Source organism: Diaphorina citri, unplaced genomic scaffold (genome assembly GCF_000475195.1).
Source record: "Diaphorina citri unplaced genomic scaffold, Diaci psyllid genome assembly version 1.1 scaffold1651, whole genome shotgun sequence".
NCBI classification, from domain to species: Eukaryota; Metazoa; Arthropoda; class Insecta; order Hemiptera; family Psyllidae; genus Diaphorina; species Diaphorina citri.
The window spans coordinates 137,101-156,624 of record NW_007379077.1 but is presented as its reverse complement, the minus strand read 5'-3'; the positions used below and the strand labels follow the sequence as shown (position 1 = coordinate 156,624).

The 19,524-nt window shown below is 36.7% G+C and overlaps 3 protein-coding genes and 2 long non-coding RNA genes across 10 annotated transcripts; 3 read left to right on the top strand and 2 right to left on the bottom strand.

Annotated features, from left to right (window-relative positions):
* Positions 1 to 332: 332 nt before the first annotated feature.
* On the bottom strand, positions 333 to 4,955 carry LOC103516725 (corepressor interacting with RBPJ 1). Of its 2 annotated transcripts, XM_017447185.2 has the most exons (4): positions 4,518 to 4,955; positions 1,983 to 2,179; positions 983 to 1,204; positions 333 to 679 (listed from the first exon to the last, which is right to left on the bottom strand). In XM_017447185.2, the coding sequence occupies exons 1-4, from the start codon at positions 4,747 to 4,749 to the stop codon at positions 455 to 457; spliced, it is 876 nt and encodes a 291-aa protein (XP_017302674.1). In that variant the 5' UTR covers positions 4,750 to 4,955; the 3' UTR covers positions 333 to 454. The 2 variants fall into 2 exon arrangements, with proteins under 2 accessions (XP_017302674.1, XP_017302675.1); XM_017447186.2 differs by lacking the exons at positions 983 to 1,204; positions 1,983 to 2,179 and adding an exon at positions 1,312 to 1,710 and having other exon boundaries at positions 333 to 699.
* A 47-nt stretch (positions 4,956 to 5,002) lies between these two features.
* LOC103516735 (zinc finger protein 593-like) lies at positions 5,003 to 5,485 on the top strand. Its single transcript, XM_008481723.2, has 2 exons — positions 5,003 to 5,171; positions 5,371 to 5,485. The coding sequence occupies exons 1-2, from the start codon at positions 5,085 to 5,087 to the stop codon at positions 5,473 to 5,475; spliced, it is 192 nt and encodes a 63-aa protein (XP_008479945.1). The 5' UTR covers positions 5,003 to 5,084; the 3' UTR covers positions 5,476 to 5,485.
* Positions 5,486 to 5,700: 215 nt separating this feature from the next.
* On the top strand, positions 5,701 to 12,884 carry LOC103516734 (TLC domain-containing protein 2-like). 5 transcript variants are annotated; one of them, XM_026829039.1, is made up of 9 exons: positions 5,701 to 6,116; positions 6,216 to 6,269; positions 8,271 to 8,496; positions 8,795 to 8,877; positions 9,740 to 9,804; positions 10,634 to 10,677; positions 11,157 to 11,302; positions 11,836 to 12,309; positions 12,399 to 12,884. In XM_026829039.1, the coding sequence occupies exons 2-9, from the start codon at positions 6,263 to 6,265 to the stop codon at positions 12,494 to 12,496; spliced, it is 1,143 nt and encodes a 380-aa protein (XP_026684840.1). In that variant the 5' UTR covers positions 5,701 to 6,116; positions 6,216 to 6,262; the 3' UTR covers positions 12,497 to 12,884. The 5 variants fall into 5 exon arrangements, with proteins under 5 accessions (XP_026684840.1, XP_026684839.1, XP_026684838.1 ...); XM_026829038.1 differs by lacking the exon at positions 6,216 to 6,269 and adding an exon at positions 11,669 to 11,783 and having other exon boundaries at positions 5,701 to 6,181; positions 11,951 to 12,309; XM_026829037.1 differs by lacking the exon at positions 6,216 to 6,269 and having other exon boundaries at positions 5,701 to 6,181; positions 11,836 to 12,279; positions 12,369 to 12,884.
* A 484-nt stretch (positions 12,885 to 13,368) lies between these two features.
* Positions 13,369 to 16,479, bottom strand: LOC113470533. The gene is made up of 2 exons (XR_003393564.1): positions 16,376 to 16,479; positions 13,369 to 13,717 (listed from the first exon to the last, which is right to left on the bottom strand). It is a non-coding gene; the product is annotated as an uncharacterized LOC113470533 (long non-coding RNA).
* LOC113470532 lies at positions 14,186 to 15,324 on the top strand. Its single transcript, XR_003393563.1, has 2 exons — positions 14,186 to 14,593; positions 14,714 to 15,324. It is a non-coding gene; the product is annotated as an uncharacterized LOC113470532 (long non-coding RNA).
* Positions 16,480 to 19,524: the final 3,045 nt, after the last annotated feature.

The following is a 19,524-nucleotide window of genomic DNA, read 5'->3' as shown; positions in this document are numbered from 1 at the left end:
TGTACTGTGTGCTTCATTTAACAGAGTGTTTACAGTGAACAGCCTGTAAAGATCACTGAAGCTGTGTTATGGTTTGATATAATGCAAGGTTCTATCATAAATTCTGTTTAGAGCATGAATACTGCCCAAATAAAACACCTTCCTAAATTCAGGGTTGGTGCAAGGAAAACCCATGGCAAGGCCAAAGAGTGTCTTCCATCACAAAGTCAAACAATTCATTCCACTCAGAATATATCTTTTCTCTCAACTCAAGTTTGAACCCACACCCTCATTCTGCAAAGAAAACCACTAAATCTGCAAAGTCAAACAATTCATTCCACTCAGAATATATCTTTTCTCTCAACTCAAGTTTGAACCCACACCCTCATTCTGCAAAGAAAACCACCTCAGTTTGCAGTGCAGATTTCCACAGATCAAGTTCCATAAGGAGACAACAATGTCCCTGGAACTGACTTTAATCTGTGGACCACCCATCCTCGCTGTGTCTTCTTTCTCTCCTGTCTTTCCTTTCCATTTCTCTTCTCTCCTGCTCCTTCATTCTCTTCACTTTCTTCTTATGTTTCTTATCAAGCTTTTCCAACTTTCTCAGCACTTTCAATTTGTCCTTCTTACTTAAACTTATAATAAAAGCTATATCTGCTTTCTCTATGTCTGCTAGCATGGCTTTGTTCTTGCTCATGTTTTTGATTTCCGATATATTTGCAGATTTCCACAGATCAAGTTCCAAGAGGAGACAACAATGTCCCTGGAACTGACTTTAATCTGTGGACCACCCATCCTCACTGTGTCTTCTTTCTCTCCTCTCTTTCCTTTCCATTTCTCTTCTCTCCTGCTCCTTCATTCTCTTCACTTTCTTCTTATGTTTCTTATCAAGCTTTTCCAACTTTCTCAGCACTTTCAATTTGTCCTTCTTACTTAAACTTATAATAAAAGCTATATCTGCTTTCTCTATGTCTGCTAGCATGGCTTTGTTCTTGCTCATGTTTTTGATTTCCGATATATTTGTTGAATGTTCCTGCAGTGATGTCCACATGGCTGACTTTTTCATTGCCAAGCCATCCACTTTCATTTGATATGCCAAGGAGAGTGTGTTTAGTTTCTTGCTCTTTTCACCTCCTTCCTCATCTCCTTTTTCCTTATCTTCTCCCTTGTCATCTTCATCAGGAATTTTGTCATCTTTATTCTGATTGAACAATGGACACTCTTTGTCTGTGTGATATATTTGTTGAATGTTCCTGCAGTGATGTCCACATGGCTGACTTTTTCATTGCCAAGCCATCCACTTTCATTTGATATGCCAAGGCGATATATTTGTTGAATGTTCCTGCAGTGATGTCCACATGGCTGACTTTTTCATTGCCAAACCATCCACTTTCATTTGATATGCCAGGGAGAGTGTGTTTAGTTTCTTGCTCTTTTCACCTCCTTCCTCATTTCCTTTTTCCTTATCTTCTCCCTTGTCATCTTCATCAGGAATTTTGTCATCTTTATTCTGATTGAACAATGGACACTCTTTGTCTGTGTTGATATGACCCCATTTGTGGCACTTGATACAGCGTACATTTCTCACTTGGATACCAAATGGCTGATCACGGATTTCTGCATTGTTCTTACAATAGTCTTCTCGTGGAGCATTGAATTTTCTTTGCCATTCAAACTTGCACTCTTGTTCAGCAGTTTCATCTTCTTTCTCTCGTTCCTTTTTCAAACCTGAAATCAAAAATCATGAGAATTAGTAAAGGTGGAATTAATACAAGAAATTGTTTGGTACATATTTTTTTGTTTTAGAATTTGATTGTTCCTTCCCTGACAAAAGTCAAATCAAATCATGGTATCTTTGTGGTAAAGCAGAGAGCTTTCTCACAACTTTGTGGTTATCATAGCATTACAAGTTTTTCATTTCCTCAATCATCATATTTATTATCACTTATCTCTTTGACTTGTAATGCCACCACTGGTCGCTACTTGATTAAAGTAGCTACTTTGTCTGTGTTGATATGACCCCATTTGTGGCACTTGATACAGCGTACATTTCTCACTTGGATACCAAATGGCTGATCACGGATTTCTGCATTGTTCTTACAATAGTCTTCTCGTGGAGCATTGAATTTTCTTTGCCATTCAAACTTGCACTCTTGTTCAGCTGTTTCATCTTCTTTTTCTCGTTCCTTTTTTAAACCTGAAATCAAAAATCATGAGAATTAGTAAAGGTGGAATTAATACAAGAAATTGTTTGGTACATATTTTTTTGTTTTAGAATTTGATTGTTCCTTCCCTGACAAAAGTCAAATCAAATCATGGTATCTTTGTGGTAAAGCAGAGAGCTTTCTCAGGATCAATTCCAAGGAGGGGCAAGATTATTTGAAGTCCATGGCAGCCGCAGCTAACTTTGCCTGGGTCAATAGGAGCTCCATGACTTTCCTATGTCGACAGGTAAGTTTTTTTTTTATGGGATTTAAGTCCCATTTAAACATCAAATAACACAGAAAAATAAAAATAAAGTAAAATTAAAAATAAATTAAATTAAAAGTTACCTGCCTACATAGGGATATGAATGGTTGTTAACGTTTATGTCGACATTTCAATCTTCCTCCTCCAATCCAAGGAAGGCAGTCGACAGGTAAGTAGAGCTCACCTCTGTGGCCGAGTAGTTAAGGGCACGGACTTTCAAGCTCAATCCGGAAGTGCTGGGTTCGAATCCCGGTGAGGCCGAAGTTTTTTGTCCCTGTGCTTGGAGTTCGGGGTGCACTCAGCTTTGTGAAGATCCTTAAGGGTACTTGTTCAGAAGTCAAGTCAATGGAAAATTGCTACAAAAAGGAGCTGTTTCAAGTGAGCAGTGACCAGTGTTATTATAGAGTTAGGTTACACACACAAAGAAAATTGAATAAATTTAATAATTGATTAATTAAAATTAAAAAGTCCAAAGTGAACGTGAACAGGGTCTCCACTCCAAATTTTAAAAAATCACTAGATTCAAGGAAAAAAAATCACTAGATTTGACTTGAAAATCACTAGATTTCTAAATTCTTCCAAATGGTAGTTTACTCGTGGTTTTTGAGGGTAGAAGTCTTGTATACTCTTTTTATAGTAAAAAAAAATCCTCTATAGGCAATGGAAAAACTGGTTAACTACTTTCTATGACTCCAACATTTTTTTTTTTCAAGCTAGCAGCACGCTGTTGGCCAGATGGTCACCCATCCAGGTACTAACCACGCGCAACCGTGCTCAACTTCAGTGATCCATGCAGAACTGGTGCTTTCAAGGAGCTATCGCTGCTGGTACCTATATGCAATGTTGTTGAAAAAAAAAAAAAAAAAAAATGTGTGTGTGAAAAGAATGGCAACTATAGCGCTTTCACTAAATTAAAAGCAGTGCATATTGCGTACGTGACTAATTTGAAGGGGCAAAATTGTAGGTTTCTGAAAAAATTAGTCTATTCTTTCAGATTTAGGAGCAATTTTGCACTGAAATTACATTTCTTTCAAAAATCACTAGATTTTGACCTCAAATCACTAAATCACTAAATTTGCCAAGAATTCACTAAATTTAGTGAAAAATCACTAAGTCTGGATACACTGAACGTGAAGTGATAAAAAAAAATTGGAAAACTGCGATGTTGTCAGATGACTTTCAAGTTTCAACATATGAAAGTGAAAGCGTTGGCTTCTCAAAGGTAAATAAATTTAATAATTAATTAATTAAAATTAAAAAGTCCAAAGTGAAGTGATCAGGGTCTCCACTAGTTTCATCTTCTTTCTCTCGTTCCTTTTTCAAACCTGAAATCAAAAATCATGAGAATTAGTAAAGGTGGAATTAATACAAGAAATTGTTTGGTACGTATTTTTTTGTTTTAGAATTTGATTGTTCCTTCCCTGACAAAAGTCAAATCAAATCATGGTATCTCTGTGGTAAAGCAGAGAGCTTTCTCACAACTTTGTGGTTATCACAGCATTACAAGTCTTTCATTTCCTCAATCATCATATTTATTATCACTTATCTCTTTGACTTTCTCACAACTTTGTGGTTATCACAGCATTACAAGTCTTTCATTTCCTCAATCATCATATTTATTATCACTTATCTCTTTGACTTGTAATGCCACCACTGGTCGCTACTTGATTAAAGTAGCTACTCAATTGTCCTCACAAGGCTGAGTGCACCCCAAACTCCAAGCACAGAGCCAAAAAAAACCTTGGCCCCGCCAGGAATCTAACCCGGACCTCCTGCATGCAAGCCTAGTGTGATACCCACTCAACCATGGAGGCTAATCCCTGACAAAAGTCTTTCATCATTTTACCAAGAGTAGGTACCAAAATAAGTAACCAAAAACTTATCCATTTGTATTTCATTGAATGCTGCCGGGAATCCAACCCGGACCTCCTGCATGCAAGCCTAGTGTGATACCCACTCGACCATGGAGGCTACTCCCTGACAAAAGTCTTTCATCATTTTACCAAGAGTAGGTACCAAAATAAGTAACCAAAAACTTATCCATTTGTATTTCATTGAATGCTTACCAGGTGGAGGTTCATACATGAAGTTGACACTGAGTTTATCACTGCTTTCTTTCGACAGCATTGCCTTGTTGTTGTACAGGTCTTGTTCCTTTTCATACTGTACTCGCAACTCTTCCTGTTTCTTTTTGTACGCCTCTGCTTTTTGTTCAGCCATCCATACCCGCTTCAAGTTGTCCCTGGAAGCCGGGTGGAAGAATTTCTTACACATGTAGTTGTTGAATCCTTTCCCCATGATGAATAGATTTTCTACAATAGAGGGATATTTTCACTGAACTTTCTGTAGATTTCACAATCTCACTGCTGTGTGTGTAGGTAGATACGTTTAGCAAACGTTTTCCTTTATTCCTCTGCTTTGAATGGGTTACGTATTTGTGGAGCACTAAAAACCAGGTACTATTGGAACGAAATAAAAGAAAATCCACTAATTGAAAATTGAATAACAAAGGTAAACATAAATGACCTTGAATAATATATGATTTTAATTTATCGCTAACTTCTCAAACATGTTCTTTACAAGATTTTTTGAAATTTCTTTTTCTCACGTGTGCTTATTAAAAAATCTGAATAATGACCGGACCTCAGACCAAGAAAAAGAAGAACTGTACTAACAAGCGGTCCATCAAGACTAAACTTTACAAGAGGGACTTGGACCAGGTAAGTAAGAATCTTCATTATAACCCACCTATGTAACCTCACAGCACCTGTTTTCATGATGGAGTATAGGCATACTTGGTCATTACATGGGTATTTGGATAGTTTTGTTGGTTGTTTCTTCAGCCCACAAATAGGTACTCCACCTCGTATATAAGCCTTCAAATTGGTGACATATTATTAACCATGACATATTTTTCAGATTGATGGAGACTGTAAAGAGGAAAATGCTGAGAAATTACTGCATCAAGAAATAGATTTTGATAGGCCTGGAGAAGCTCAGTTCTATTGTTTACATTGCGCGTAAGTATGGAATGACATTTTACAAAAGGTAATTATGCAGAAGTCACATGCGTGGAAAAGAAAAGCTCCTTTTTTGTATTTAACCTAACCCCTCTAATAACACTAATCACTGCTCTAATTGTGAAAACTCCTTCTTGCGTTTAACCTAACCCTATAATAACACTGGTCACTGCTTGTTTGTGCAAGGATTGCGTAAAGTGTTGAAATCACAAACGCGCGCTAACTTCACACATGTGCAACAAAACGCAGACGGATTTCGGAAAAGTCGGGAAAACTGTTCCTTTTTTTTTGCAATCTGCATCGACGCTCCCGTCAGTTGGGAAAGTCCACTTTTCCTCTTTCCGAGACCCGGAATTTTTCTTTCCACGTTCCCTTTTCTACAAACTCTTGACTCTTCTACTTCTTTCATTCTCCCAAAAACAGTGTCGTTCCTTATTTTACAAACCAGTGTTCCTGTACGTGTTTTTTTACTAACGTTGTGTGAAAATTTTCGTTAGATTTTCCTACAGTGAAGTTGGGGAAGGGGGTACATTTTTCATATCTGGGGTACATTTAAAAAAAAATAATAGTACAATAATTGGCGAGCAAGAACAACACGCAACGTTTCCTAATCACGAAATCAACATTTTCTAGGAAATCACCACTTTGGCATCATTCACCTCTCATAAATTCAAGATAATCCAAAGGGAAAGTCAACGTTACAATGCAAGGTAAGTGAAAGGGTTGCATTTTATTGCTGACTGATACCTCTCATAAATTCAAGATAATCCAAAGGGAAAGTCAACGTTACAATGCAAGGTAAGTGAAAGGGTTGCATTTTATTGCTGACTGATATTAATGACCTCAAATGCATATTGCACCATTTTTCAGCATGCTTTGCTTCTTGCATTGTAGGTATATTTATATTGATTGACTTGCTAGTTTATAACAAATCAAATGAAAAACTGTCTAGATTATTGTAATGAGATTATTCCTTATCCATTTCAGTTATGAAGTTTGAACTGTCTAGTAAATAAGTAAAATCTTAATGATCATTTATTTTCATCTAGGTGCAATCCTGTATTAAGAAATGCAATCCTGTATAAAATACTTACCTACAGCTTATAGCACAGTAAAAAAAGCACCTGATTATAAAATTCCTGCTAATTTTGAAATTCCTGGAATACCCAACAGAATCATGGTGTTCATTTCAACATCATTTCCAAAATATTCCAAATGGAATGGGCTGGGCTAATGTATGAGTCACATACTTTTGCAGTGGTTCCCAACCTTTTTTTTTTTGCCTGCGTACCCCTTGGGTATCTAAGTTCAATCTCATGTACCTCCCCCCCCACCATCATAATGAGTACTGGGTACCCATACCTAGGTTGGTGTGTACCAATTTTTCTTCTTGAAAAAAAAAAAAAAAAAAAAAAAAAGGGTTTTTCCCAATCCTGTATAAAGAAATGCAATCCTGTATAAAATACTTACAGCTTATAGCACAGTAAAAAAAAGTACCTGATTATAAAATTCCTGCTAATTTTGAAATTCCTGTAATACCCAACAGAATCATGGTGTTCATTTCAACATCATTTCCTAAATATTCCAAATGGAATGGGCTGGGCTAATGTATGAGTCACATACTATTGCAGTGGTTCCCAACCTTTTTTTTTTGGCCGGATACCCCTTGGGTATCCGGGTTCAATCTCATGTACCTCCCCCCCACCATCATAATGAGTACTGGGTATCCATACCTAGGTTGGTGTGTACCAATTTTTCTTCTTGGAAAAAAAAAAGGAGTGTTTTACCACCATTTTTATTTTGTAGCAATGTTTCATTGCCTCTCATCAGATGGGCAAGAAGAGACACAAAATACTTTTCATTTAGGTTTTAGGAAGTAAAAATTCAGTACCTTTTTGGACTCTTCTGCACAGATAAGCCGTCAAAATTTGCTTTTGTTACTTTTTTGTCTGCCATTACTCAATTATTTTTTTTTTTTTTTTGCATACCCCTGGTTGGGAACCACTGCGAGAAGAGACACAAAATACTTTTCATTTAGGTTTCCTTGAAGTAAAAATTCAGTACCTTTTTGGACTCTTCTGCACAGATAAGCCATCAAAATTTACTTTTGTTACTTTTTTGTCTGCCATTACTCAATTTTTTTTTTCAAACCCCTGGTTGGGAACCACTGTACTATTGTATTTCTTATTGACAACCTTGTAGATAGGATTGATATGGGACACATGCTATTTCATTCCAACTCTCAAGAGGCCTTCAAATCTATGTTTAGGTGTTGCCTTCAAACATTGGAAGTCAAGGCCAATATTGGCATGCTTCTAATATCTATAAGTAATACATGTTATCAAGCATGTGTGTATTACATTAACCAATGCATCATCAGTTGAAATTAAAATAAAATCACAATTTTGCATGTGTTTTTTTACATATGTACTTAAGTAGGTTACAAAATTTTATTTTCATCATGTTGTTTTTATAGCCTCTTGCTCTATTAGTGTGCTTAGGGAAAATAATAAATTAAAATCAATTTTGAAGCATAGTGATTTCAATTTGGTGGTGTATAGGACAGTAGACTTTGAATCTAGAGATTGGCAGATTGATGGTTTGAAATCAAGCTTTATAATAAAAAAAACATCATGGTGTATTGATCAAGAAACAACATTTGTGACACACATTCATGCTTAACACAAACAGAATTTCTTCCTTCTTGACATGGATGTTTCAATTTTATTAAGCACTTACTAATTAAAAAATTTTTTTTCTACTCAAACAAATATTGGAAATCCTTCATTCATTTTTCAGAACTCAACATGAAAGACTCTCTCGATGCCAACCTAGTACAGATGTCCACCAACTATTGTCTGGTGTATGTGGCATTCAGTTGTGCTCTATTCTATCGGCTCAGCACTCATTTTCTCCCGATGTACATTCCATTCTCTGTGGTTGAGAAGAACAAGCAGTGGCTGTTCAAAAATATTTGTAACTCTTTTTTACATTCGACAATATCGAGCATATGGATAGCTTTTTGGTAAGTTGAATTTTTGTTTTGCTATTTTTAGACTAAGAAGTATTGTTTGACATGTGAGAAGCAGTAATAGAGTATGTACAATTGTACATAGTAATGTATGTACTCACACTTATCTTATCAAAATGTGGAGGTCTCTTTTTACTTTTTTTACAAATTTCCCCCCTTTATACAAAGAGTTCTTTTAATACTGTATAAGATAGTGACTACTGTGTATTTTTGTAAATATAGTACTTCCTTACATTGTGACAAAATAGAGTAGGTACTCTTTGTTTATTCTATCAAATTGTTTTGATTTCAGTCTATGGAACTACCCAGCACATCGGTACGACCTTATCAATGTGTATTCCAATCAGTCTTATCTCTTGATATGTTTCTCAGTGGGTAAGTAGGAAGTCTTTGATGAGCAATGCATTAATAAGTTACTGATAATGCCTACTATTAGGAAATGTGTGTCATGGGTGATAAGAAAGGTCAAAGGAAAAACTAATGATTGCTCATTTTAATGGGAAATTGGACATTTACTTAAAATCTTAATATTTTTTATTATTATTATTATTTTGTATATTTGTTCTACTGTTCATAGCTTTTGAATGGTTAATCCAATTTTGATAATGTTTGGTACATTTCTTTAGCACATAAAAGGAATTTGCTGAATAACTGATAAGGTTTTGGGTCATCAAAGGACCCAGGGACATCTTCTTTTGAAAACTGGACACTTAAAAGTTAGAACTAGAAAAGCTCATTGGTGTAGTGTTCAAGATACTCGCCTGGTAAACAGGAGGGTGTGGGTTCAGTCCCAATCAAGATAACTATGAAATTTTATCTTCAACTTGTTTGAGCAGTAGTGGCCTACTGCTGGGGTAAAGAGACTCTTTAGTCCTACCCAAACTTAAGCACTGTTATTATTTAATTGTTTCTTCATCCTTAGGACTGATTGAGAGGCTGACAAAAAACGCCGACCCCATCTGTACTCGGGTAAAAGCAGAGAAGAAGAAGAAAGAAAGAAAGAAAAATTTAATTGTTTCTTCACTATTGTCATTAATGGAATGTTTCACCAACCTCAGTGGTGCAGTTGTTAATGCATTGGACTTTGGATCTGGAGGTTGGTGGTTCGAGTCCAAGTCAAATCATAAAATTTATCTAGGTGTAATAATTGGGGAAAGATATTTGTGACAAGCATTTAAATATGCTTAGCACAAATAAAAAAAATCCTTATTGGAATCTTTCTGTCTTCTCCCACCAGGTTACTTTCTCTACGATTTCCTCGACATGTATTGGAATGATCGGGAGAACTCCTTCCATCTTCTGGTTCTATCTCTTGATATGTTTCTCAGTGGGTAAGTAGGAAGTCTTTGATGAGCAATGCATTAATAAGTTACTGATAACGCCTACTATTAGGAAATGTGTGTCATGGGTGATAAGAAAGGTCAAAGGAAAAACTAATGATTGCTCATTTTAATGGGAAATTGGACATTTACTTAAAATCTTAATATTTTTATTATTTTGTATATTTGTTCTACTGTTCATAGCTTTTGACTGATTGATCCAATTTTGATAATGTTTGGTACATTTCTTTAGCACATAAAAGGAATTTGCTGATAATTGATAAGGTTTTGGGTCATCAAAGGACCCAGGGACATTTTCTTTTGAAAACTGGACACTTAAAAGTTAGAACTAGAAGAGCTCATTGGTGTAGTGTTCAAGATACTCGCCTGGTAAACAGGAGGGTGTGGGTTCAATCCCAATCAAGATAACTATGAAATTTTATCTTCAACTTGTTTGAGCAGTAGTGGCCTACTGCTGGGGTAAAGAGACTCTTCAGTCCTACCCAAACTTAAGCACTGTTATTATTTAATTGTTTCTTCATCCTTAGGACTGATTGAGAGGCTGACAGAAAACGCCGACCCCATCTGTAGGTACTCGGGTAAAAGCAGAGAAGAAGAAGAAGAAGAAAAAGAAGAAGAAGAAAAAGAAGAAGAAGAAAAAGAAGAAGAAGAAGAAAGAAAGAAAGAAAAAAATAATTGTTTCTTCACTATTGTCATTATTGGAATGTTTCTGTCTTCTCCCACCAGGTTACTTTCTCTACGATTTCCTCGACATGTATTGGAATGATCGGGAGAACTCCTTCCATCTTCTGGTTCACCACATAGTAGTCATTGGGGTATTCGGAGTGGCTCTCTATTCGCGTTTCTATTTGGGTTACGCCATTGTTGGGCTGCTGGTGGAGGTCAACTCGATATTCCTGCATGTGCGCACGCTCATGCGTATCTCGGGGAAGGCGCAGAGCGCGCCCACCGTCTATTGGGGCGTGTGCGTTCTTAACTTTGGTGAGTATAGTACCTTTTAAAATGTCAATAAAATTACAAATTACAAAACAACAAAATTACAAATAGTCGTACATGCGGATAAATCAACAACAGGTGCCGCACCCTAAGAAACGCTAGACCAAAAAAATCTAGCAACATTAAAGCGCAAAATTTAACGTTGTATTTTCCTTTGGGTTATGGAAACATTTTTTTTTTCAAGAGGTTCTATAGAGGGAACTGTAACTGCCTAGGTCTTACCGTCCCGGAATCGAAGAGAGAAGGAAGACAGGATAGGAGAAAGCCAGCCTTTCCGAGAACGAACATTATCCCATCAGGATAAAATCCGCCCCGGGCCTCTCGCTTCTATTTGGGCTACGCCATAGTCGGCCTACTGGTGGAGGTCAACTCGATATTCCTGCATGTGCGCACGCTCATGCGTATCTCGGGGAAGGCGCAGAGCGCGCCCACCGTCTATTGGGGCGTATGCGTTCTTAACTTTGGTGAGTATAGTCTTTTACTTTCCTTATCATATAGGAAGGAATGTTATGTACCTAATCGGGTCAAATTTTTACTTCTTTGATACTTTTCTTTTTCAAGAGGTTTAATAGAGGGAACTGTAACTGCCAAGGTCTTACCGTCCCGGAATCGAAGAGAGAAGGAGGACAGGATAGGAGAAAGCCAGCCTTTCCGAGAACAAACATTATCCCATCAGGATAAAATCCGCCCCGGGCGGGAATCGAACCCGCAGCCTGGCGCTTACAAGGCAGAGGCGCTCCAACAATACTAACTAGGCTCCCACATTTATTTATTTTTATTTTTTCTCTTAAGAAACTTATTAATAATGGCCTTTTATGTTCTCTCTCCAGTGACATTCATCATCTTCCGGATCTACTTACTCGCCTACCTCACGCACTGGCTCGTGTCTCATCGGGAATCTCTCAACCCCAACCTCTTCCTATTCACCCTCCCCTGTCTGATCACCATCAACATCATGTCCTGGCTCCTATTCGCCATTTTTATGTTCCCTCTCCAGTGACATTCATCATCTTCCGGATCTACTTACTCGCCTACCTCACGCACTGGCTCGTGTCCCATCGGGAATCTCTCAACCCCAACCTCTTCCTATTCACCCTCCCCTGTCTGATCACCATCAACATCATGTCCTGGCTCCTATTCGCCAAAACCACGCTCGAAGATTTCGCCCATCCCCTGGTCAAACTGTGCCACCTCTTCCGGTGTGAACACTGGGCCAAGCGTTTGGAAGCCGAGCTCGCACTGGCGGAACGCGCTAAGCGGACGGGCGATGGAAGTTTGCCGGGCGAGACGATCTATCCCGCGCCGAGTGAGAAGCTCGTCGGACTAGGAAGTCTTGGAAGTGAGGCGGGCGGAGAGGCCCGTTCCGCGCGAAGCGAGAGAGGTGAAGACTGGGAATATGTTGACGGGGAGAGCGTCGCTCTGCCGCGTGATTTGAGACTAAGTGAAGTCAAAAGTGCCGGCGGTGCGCGAGGCGTGTTACCGTCCAGCCTTGCGGGGAGAGCGTCGCTCTGCCGCGTGATTTGAGACTAAGTGAAGTCAAAAGTGCCGGCGGTGCGCGAGGCGTGTTACCGTCCAGCCTTAGCACAAGACAGGCCGAGTTGGACTCTTTGACGAGGCCGATGGAGGAAGTGTTGCCGGGCAAAGTGAAGTCTTCGTAATAGACAGGTAAAGTAGACGTGGTTTTTGCCGCCCTCCGAAGTTAAAGCTCCGTTTTGCAGAGGATTTAGGCCTTTAGGCGGTTAAGCCTTTGATCTCTATACTCCGTAGAGAATTTGCTTTGCCGAAATAGTTTTAACTGGCTTTTTAAATAGTCGGTCCTATCCAAAGTTTGTGAATACAGGGGAAGCTTTTTTTATGGTTTTATTTAAAGTGGCAGGGGTTTTCCACCCTAAATAGTGGTCCTAACCAAAGATGTCGGGACAGAGAAAACTTGTGTCTTTTTTATGGTTTTATTAAGTGGCAGGGTTCTTCCACTCAAAATAGTCGTTCCCAACCAAAAATGGCGAACACGGAAGACATTTTTGAAGGGTTTTATTTAGTCGCAGGGTTCTTTTACCAGTTTTACCCTAAATAGTCGGTCTTAACAACTAAAGTTGACGGGCATAAAAGATGCTTGTTTTTTAGGGTTTGAAGTTACAAACCCGTCTATTTATGAATCCATTAGTTATAAACTTTGTACATAGTTAGGTATTTATGTAGCACCTAGGTGCTTTGATTAATCGATGTTTGTGTCCCATTTATCTTTATTATGTCCTTTCTCTTCCCACTCTTCTCTTCCTTTATCTCTCCTTCCCTCCCTCCGTTTGTAAGTTTAGTTGCCACCCTGTATGTGACTTTTAAACGCCTCAACGAACGCATAAAGTTGAAATCTTGATAATTAATATTGTTAAATCTTTAGTCAACTTTCATGATTCACCTCAAATTTTGGGCATGAAATGCCAAATTTCGGTCTTTATCATTGAAAATGAATAGTCCTAAGGCCAGAATTTGGAGATGCCAATTTTGCAACTGACTTTATGAATGCACTGTTCAGTAAATTAATAAATAGGTACCTTTGAAATTGTAAATTAATTGTTGTACTTCATAAGGGCCATTTCGGTCATTCTCATTTTAATATTGCGCTTGTTTTTTATACTTACCTACATTATTATTTTGTATTGTGAAATTATTTATTTCATACTCGTAGGTGGGACACTTGAAAAGTTCCCTTCTTATATTTAAGTAGCCCGAAAAAACGATTATCTACCTAATAAAAAGTTTCATTATGTTTGCAGTTCTTCTTTTGTTGGTTAAAGAACTCAACTATTGTTTAAAAATTGCGAATAGACACTTAGCATTGTTGTTTTTTTTATAGCCTGAAAAAACCATTATTTATCGACCTATTTGAAACATTGTTTAAAAATTGCGAATAGACACTTAGCATTGTTGTTTTTTTTATAGCCTGAAAAAACCATTATTTATCGACCTATTTGAAACGTTATTTATGATCGCAGTATTTTTCTAATGCCTATTGTTTAAAGAATTTAACTATTGGTTAAAATTGCGAATAGACACTGTATGCAAATCTTTGTCCTTATTAAATAGCGTAGAGTTTTTATACATAGTTCTATTTAACCCTTTAATTTAACTTTTTTCCTTCTCTTCATTACTGTGTTGAATTAAAAGGTTATACGTTATACCCTATATTTTAGCTCTCATTTTGATGATAAAAACCAAATGAATGTTAGAAACAGATTTATTTATAGTAAAAATGCAGGAGACCTATATTTTAGCTCTCATTTTGATGATAAAAACCAAATGAATGTTAGAAACAGATTTATTTATAGTAAAAATGCAGGAGATTGGAGTAAAGGGACTTTTCAGTCCTATGCGAGCAGTATAAATAAGCCCTATTATTATAAGAATGGAAAAATTGATGTTCAAAAATTTGATTATTTTCGATAAAGTCCATCTGTTAGAATCAAGCTTTTGCCATACCTTAGTGCGTGTATTGAGCTGATGTGATTAATAAAAAAAAAGGAAGTAAAAAAAAAAAAAAAAATCATAGTAGGAAATTGAGTGGGAATGGAAAGATTGATGAGCAGAAATTTGTAGTGATGAATATTTTCGATTTCCCTTGTAGAGTGAATTGCTAGTCGTGTAAAGAAATCACAAAATAATCTCTTCCTTTAATGGCCAGGACCATTATCGGAGTTTAAATTGAGTCTAAGTTAAACCGATTGGATTAACCCGATATTTTTTATATTGGCAATCAGGTTAGGCTAACACTAGTTTCACAAAAATTGAATTGAATTGAGTATTATTATTATTTTTCACAGAACAATTTTACCTATTGGTTGATTAAAAAAAAAAAAAAAAATCGGCAATCAGGTTAGGTTAGGCTAACACTAGTTTCACAAAAATTGAATTGAGTATTATTATTATTTTTCACAGAACAATTTTACCTATTGGCTGATTTTAAAAAAAAAATCAGCCAATCAAATGGCCTCAATCCAAGCGTTTAACTCAAACTGAATTTAAACTCTGTGGACTCGGCCATTTGTGTTATTATTTATTAACCATAAGGTTCGTTATAACTTGATCAGGTGGTTAAAATCAACTAACTTATAAGTTCAGTGACTCTTAGGTGTTACCGCTATGCGATAAAATTGCACCAAGTAATGTGTAAAAAATAATCAATTATTATTGTTAAAAAAGTAACTAACTATAGTAAATAATAATTAAAAAGTAATCAAGTATATCCTATATGCTTCTACGATTTCGGTCATAGTTTATTTACCAATTTTGATTGTTTAGGTAGGAGTACAGTGTGTTCGTAAGTTTAGTTGCCACCCTGTATGTGACTTTTAAACGCCTCAACGAACGCATAAAGTTCAAATCTTGGTAATTAATATTGTCAAATCTTTAGTCAACTTTCATGATTCACCTCAAATTTTGGGCATGAAATGCCAAATTTCGGTCTTTATCATTGAAAATGAATAGTCCTGAAATCTTGGTAATTAATATTGTTGAATCTTTAGTCAACTTTCATGATTCACCTCAAATTTTGGGCATAACATTCCAAATTTTGGTCTTTATCATTGAAAATGAATAGTCCTAAGGCCAGAATTTGGAGATGCCAATTTTGCAACTGACTTTATGAATGCACTGTTCAGTAAATTAATAAATAGGTACCTTTGAAATTGTAAATTTATTGTACTTCATAAGGGCCATTTCGGCCATTCTCATTTTAATATTGCGCTTGTTTTTTATACTTACCTACATTATTATTTTGTATTGTGAAATTATTTATTTCTTAGGTGGGACACTTGAAAAGTTCCCTTCTTATATTTAAGTAGCCTGAAAAAACGATTATCTACCTATTAAAAAGTTTCATTATGTTTGCCTGATGTCCACCTAAATACATATTTGGAAATTTCTTCATTTCAGAATGTTAGCATCCAGAGTAACATTAGACTCACAAGGAAGGCTGATTCTCCGAGAGAATGGTAAAATCATTCTACCCTATGAACACTTTGCAAATGCTGTCATGTTGAAACATATGAACGGGCCTCATGGTTTGCATTGTACTTCATAAGGGCCATTTCGGTCATTCTCATTTTAATATTGCGCTTGTTTTTTATACTTACCTACATTATTATTTTGTATTAGTAAGTATCAAGTATGGCCAAAAGAGTGAGTGAGTTAAGAAAGAGAACCACTCATGGCCAAAAGAGTGAGTGAGTTAAGAAAGAGAACCACTCTTTTCAGTGAACTACTCAGTCAGTCAGTCAGATGCCTGGGAGTTACTCTCCACTGTCTGGGTGGGTATAATATTCTCAAGGAAGGAAAGAAAAATTGAGAATAAAACTGCATTGATTGAGACTTAAACTCATGATCACAGGATTATCAGGCTAGCAGTTGACCACTAGGAAGCTTGATCAAATGCCTTTTTTTAACATAGTTATGAAATTCATTTATACTATTGTTTAAAAATTGCGAATAGACACTTAGCATTGTTGTTTTTTTATAGCCTGAAAAAACCATTATTTATCGACCTATTTGAAACATTATTTAAGATCGCAGTATTTTTCTAATGCCTATTGTTTAAAGAATTTAACTATTGGTTAAAATTGCGAATAGACACTGTATGCAAATCTTTGTCCTTTAACTATTGGTTAAAATTGCGAATAGACACTGTATGCAAATCTTTGTCCTTATTAAAAAGCGTAGAGTTTTTATACATAGTTCTATTTAACCCTTTAATTTAACTTTTTTCCTTCTCTTCATTACTGTGTTAAATTAAAAGGTATACCCTATATTTTAGCTCTCATTTTGATGATAAAAACCAAAAGAATGTTAGAAACAGATTTATTTATAGTAAAAATGCAGGAGATTATTATTTATAAACCAATAAATTCAGACTGTTTTTATTTTTCCTCAGTAGCATAATGGTTAAAGTGCTTAACTAAGTGGTAGTTGGGTTCGAATCCTAACCAAGGCATGAATTTCGGTGTGAAGAAAAAGGGTTTTTTTCTTCAACTTGGAGAGTAGCGCGGCTGCTTTGTAAGCGTTAGGTCGCGGGTTCGATTCAATTACTATTTTCTCCTCTATCTGAATCCAGAATAAATAAAACTCGAAATATATATGAGACCTACCATGAATAGGTAAAATATATTTTAGATTACAAATAGGAAATAAATACAGTTGGAAGTGAGAGGTCTCAGACCTTTCATCAGCAAAATGCACACCAAGAGGTAGGTAGTAGGTATTCAGAAATCATTATTCCCTGATCTCTAGTCTCATGTTAACTCTATCCCCGACAAACACACAAATGTGAAAAATAAGACCCTATTTAAAATGTCACCCTATAAAGAAGTGATATCAGAAAACTCAAGGCCAAATTCTGCCAGCCTAGTTGGCTTGGAGGGTAGCGCGCCTGCCTTGTAAGCGCTAGGTCGGGTTCCATTCCCGACCTCAGGCAGACTTTTTCCACAGAGAAGGTTCGTTCTAAGAACGGCTGGCTTTCTCCTATCTGGTCCGTCTTCTCTCTTCGTTTTCGGGACGAAAAGACTTCAGTTGTAAAAGTTCCCTCTATCAAACTTCTTTGGAAAAAAAACTTCTAGTGTATTGGCGAGTGTACCTTGTGAGACTGTAGACTAGATAATGAAAGATGGCTCTCAAACTTCTATGTATGTAGTTACGGTACCTTCTAGGCGAGAAGTAAACCCCTCAAATATCTACTCTACTTTCATGTTAACTCTATCCCCCTCAAAAACACAAATGTGAAAAATAAGACCCTATATAAAATGTCACCCTATAAAGAAGTGATATCAGAAAACTTAAGGCCAAATTCTGCCAGCCTAGTTGGCTTGGAGGGTAGCGCGTTTGCCTTGTAAGCGCTAGGTCGGGTTCCATTCCCGACTGGAGGCAGACTTTTTCCACAGATAAGGTTCGTTCTAGGAACCGCTGGCTTTTTCCTATCTGGTCCGTCTTCTCTCTTCGTTTTCGGGACAAGACTTCAGTTGTAAGAGTTCCCTCTATCAAACCTCTTTGGAAAAAAAAAAACTTTCTAGTGTATTGGCGAGGGTACCTAGTGAGACTGTAGACTAGGGGTAGGTTTGTAACACACATTCTGCAATTATATTTACATAATGGAAGATGGCTCTCAAACTTCTATGTATGTAGTTACGGTACCTTCTAGGCGAGAAGTAAACCCCTCAAATATCTACTCTACTTTAAAAGAAGCAATACCCCAAATACCACCCCTTTACCACAGTGAATTCCTAACCTGACCTCATTTTAGGATCAAATTGCAAAACAAGATTTTAGTGGCAACTGAACTTTAGTGGAAACTGAAAATAGGCGAGTCTATTTAGCTTGGAGGGTAGTGCAATTAGTAAGCACTGAGTTGCCACGTTGCCAGTTCGATTCCCGATTTTCTCCGTGGGGTAAACTTCATCTAAAAGAAAAAGGTTTCAGTCGCCTTGAAAATGTCATCAGGAGGTTCGATTCCCGATTTTCTCCGTGGGGTAAACTTCATCTAAAAGAAAAAGGTTTCAGTCGCCTTGAAAATGTCATCAGGAGATTGTGAATACAGGGGGGAAGCTTTTTTTATGGTTTTATTTAAAGTGGCAGGGTTTTTCCACCCTAAATAGTGGCCCTAAGCAAAGATGTCGGGACAGAGAAAACTTGTTTTTTTTTATGGTTTTATTAAGTGGCAGGGTTCTTCCACTCAAAATAGTCGTTCCCAACCAAAGATGGCGAACACGGAAGACGATTTTTAAAGGGTTTTATTTAGTGGCAGGGTTCTTTTACCAGTTTTACCCTAAATAGTCGGTCTTAACAACTAAAGTTGACGGGCATAAAAGATGCTTGTTTTTTAGGGTTTTTTTTTAGTTATAATTGTTTTTATCTCTTGTAGAAATAAAATTGCCTACAGTTTCTAAAGTTACTAGTCAAGTGAAGACGTTGTTCTTTCTCCTATAGGTATTGATAAGAAAAAGGAAAAAGGTTTGTTCTAGGAACGACTGCCTTTCTCCTATCCCGTCTGGGACAATAAAACCTCTGTTGTTATTATTTCCTATCAAACCTCCTTTTTAGTTATAATTGTTTTTATCTCTTGTAGAAATAAAATTGCCTACGGGTTCTAAAGTTACTAGTCAAGTGAAGACGTTGTTCTTTCTCCTATAGGTATTGATAAGAAAAAGGTTTGTTCTAGAAGAACGACTGCCTTTCTCCTATCCCGTCTGGGACAATAAAACCTCTGTTGTTATTATTTCCTATCAAACCTCTTTTATTAAGAAAAGGAAAAGTTGTCTACAGAAAATGGTAGATTTTAATACCAAGTGACTGTACTTTTTTATGGCTTTAGTATGGCAGGATTCGCCAATAGGAGCTCTTCCACCTAACCACAATGTCAGTCGCCTTGAAAATGTCATCAGGAGATGACGAAATATGTCGGCTCCTGTAGGTTTTTTAGTTATAATTGTTTTTATCTCTTGTAGAAATAAAATTGCCTACAGTTTCCAAAGTTACTAGTCAAGTGAAGACATTGTTCTTTCTCCTATAGGTATTGATAAGAAAAAAGTTTGTTCCAGGAACGACTGCCTTTCTCCTATCCCGTCTGGGACAATAAAACCTCTGTTGTTATTATTTCCTATCAAACCTCTTTTATTAAGAAAAGGAAAAGTTGTCTACAGAAAAT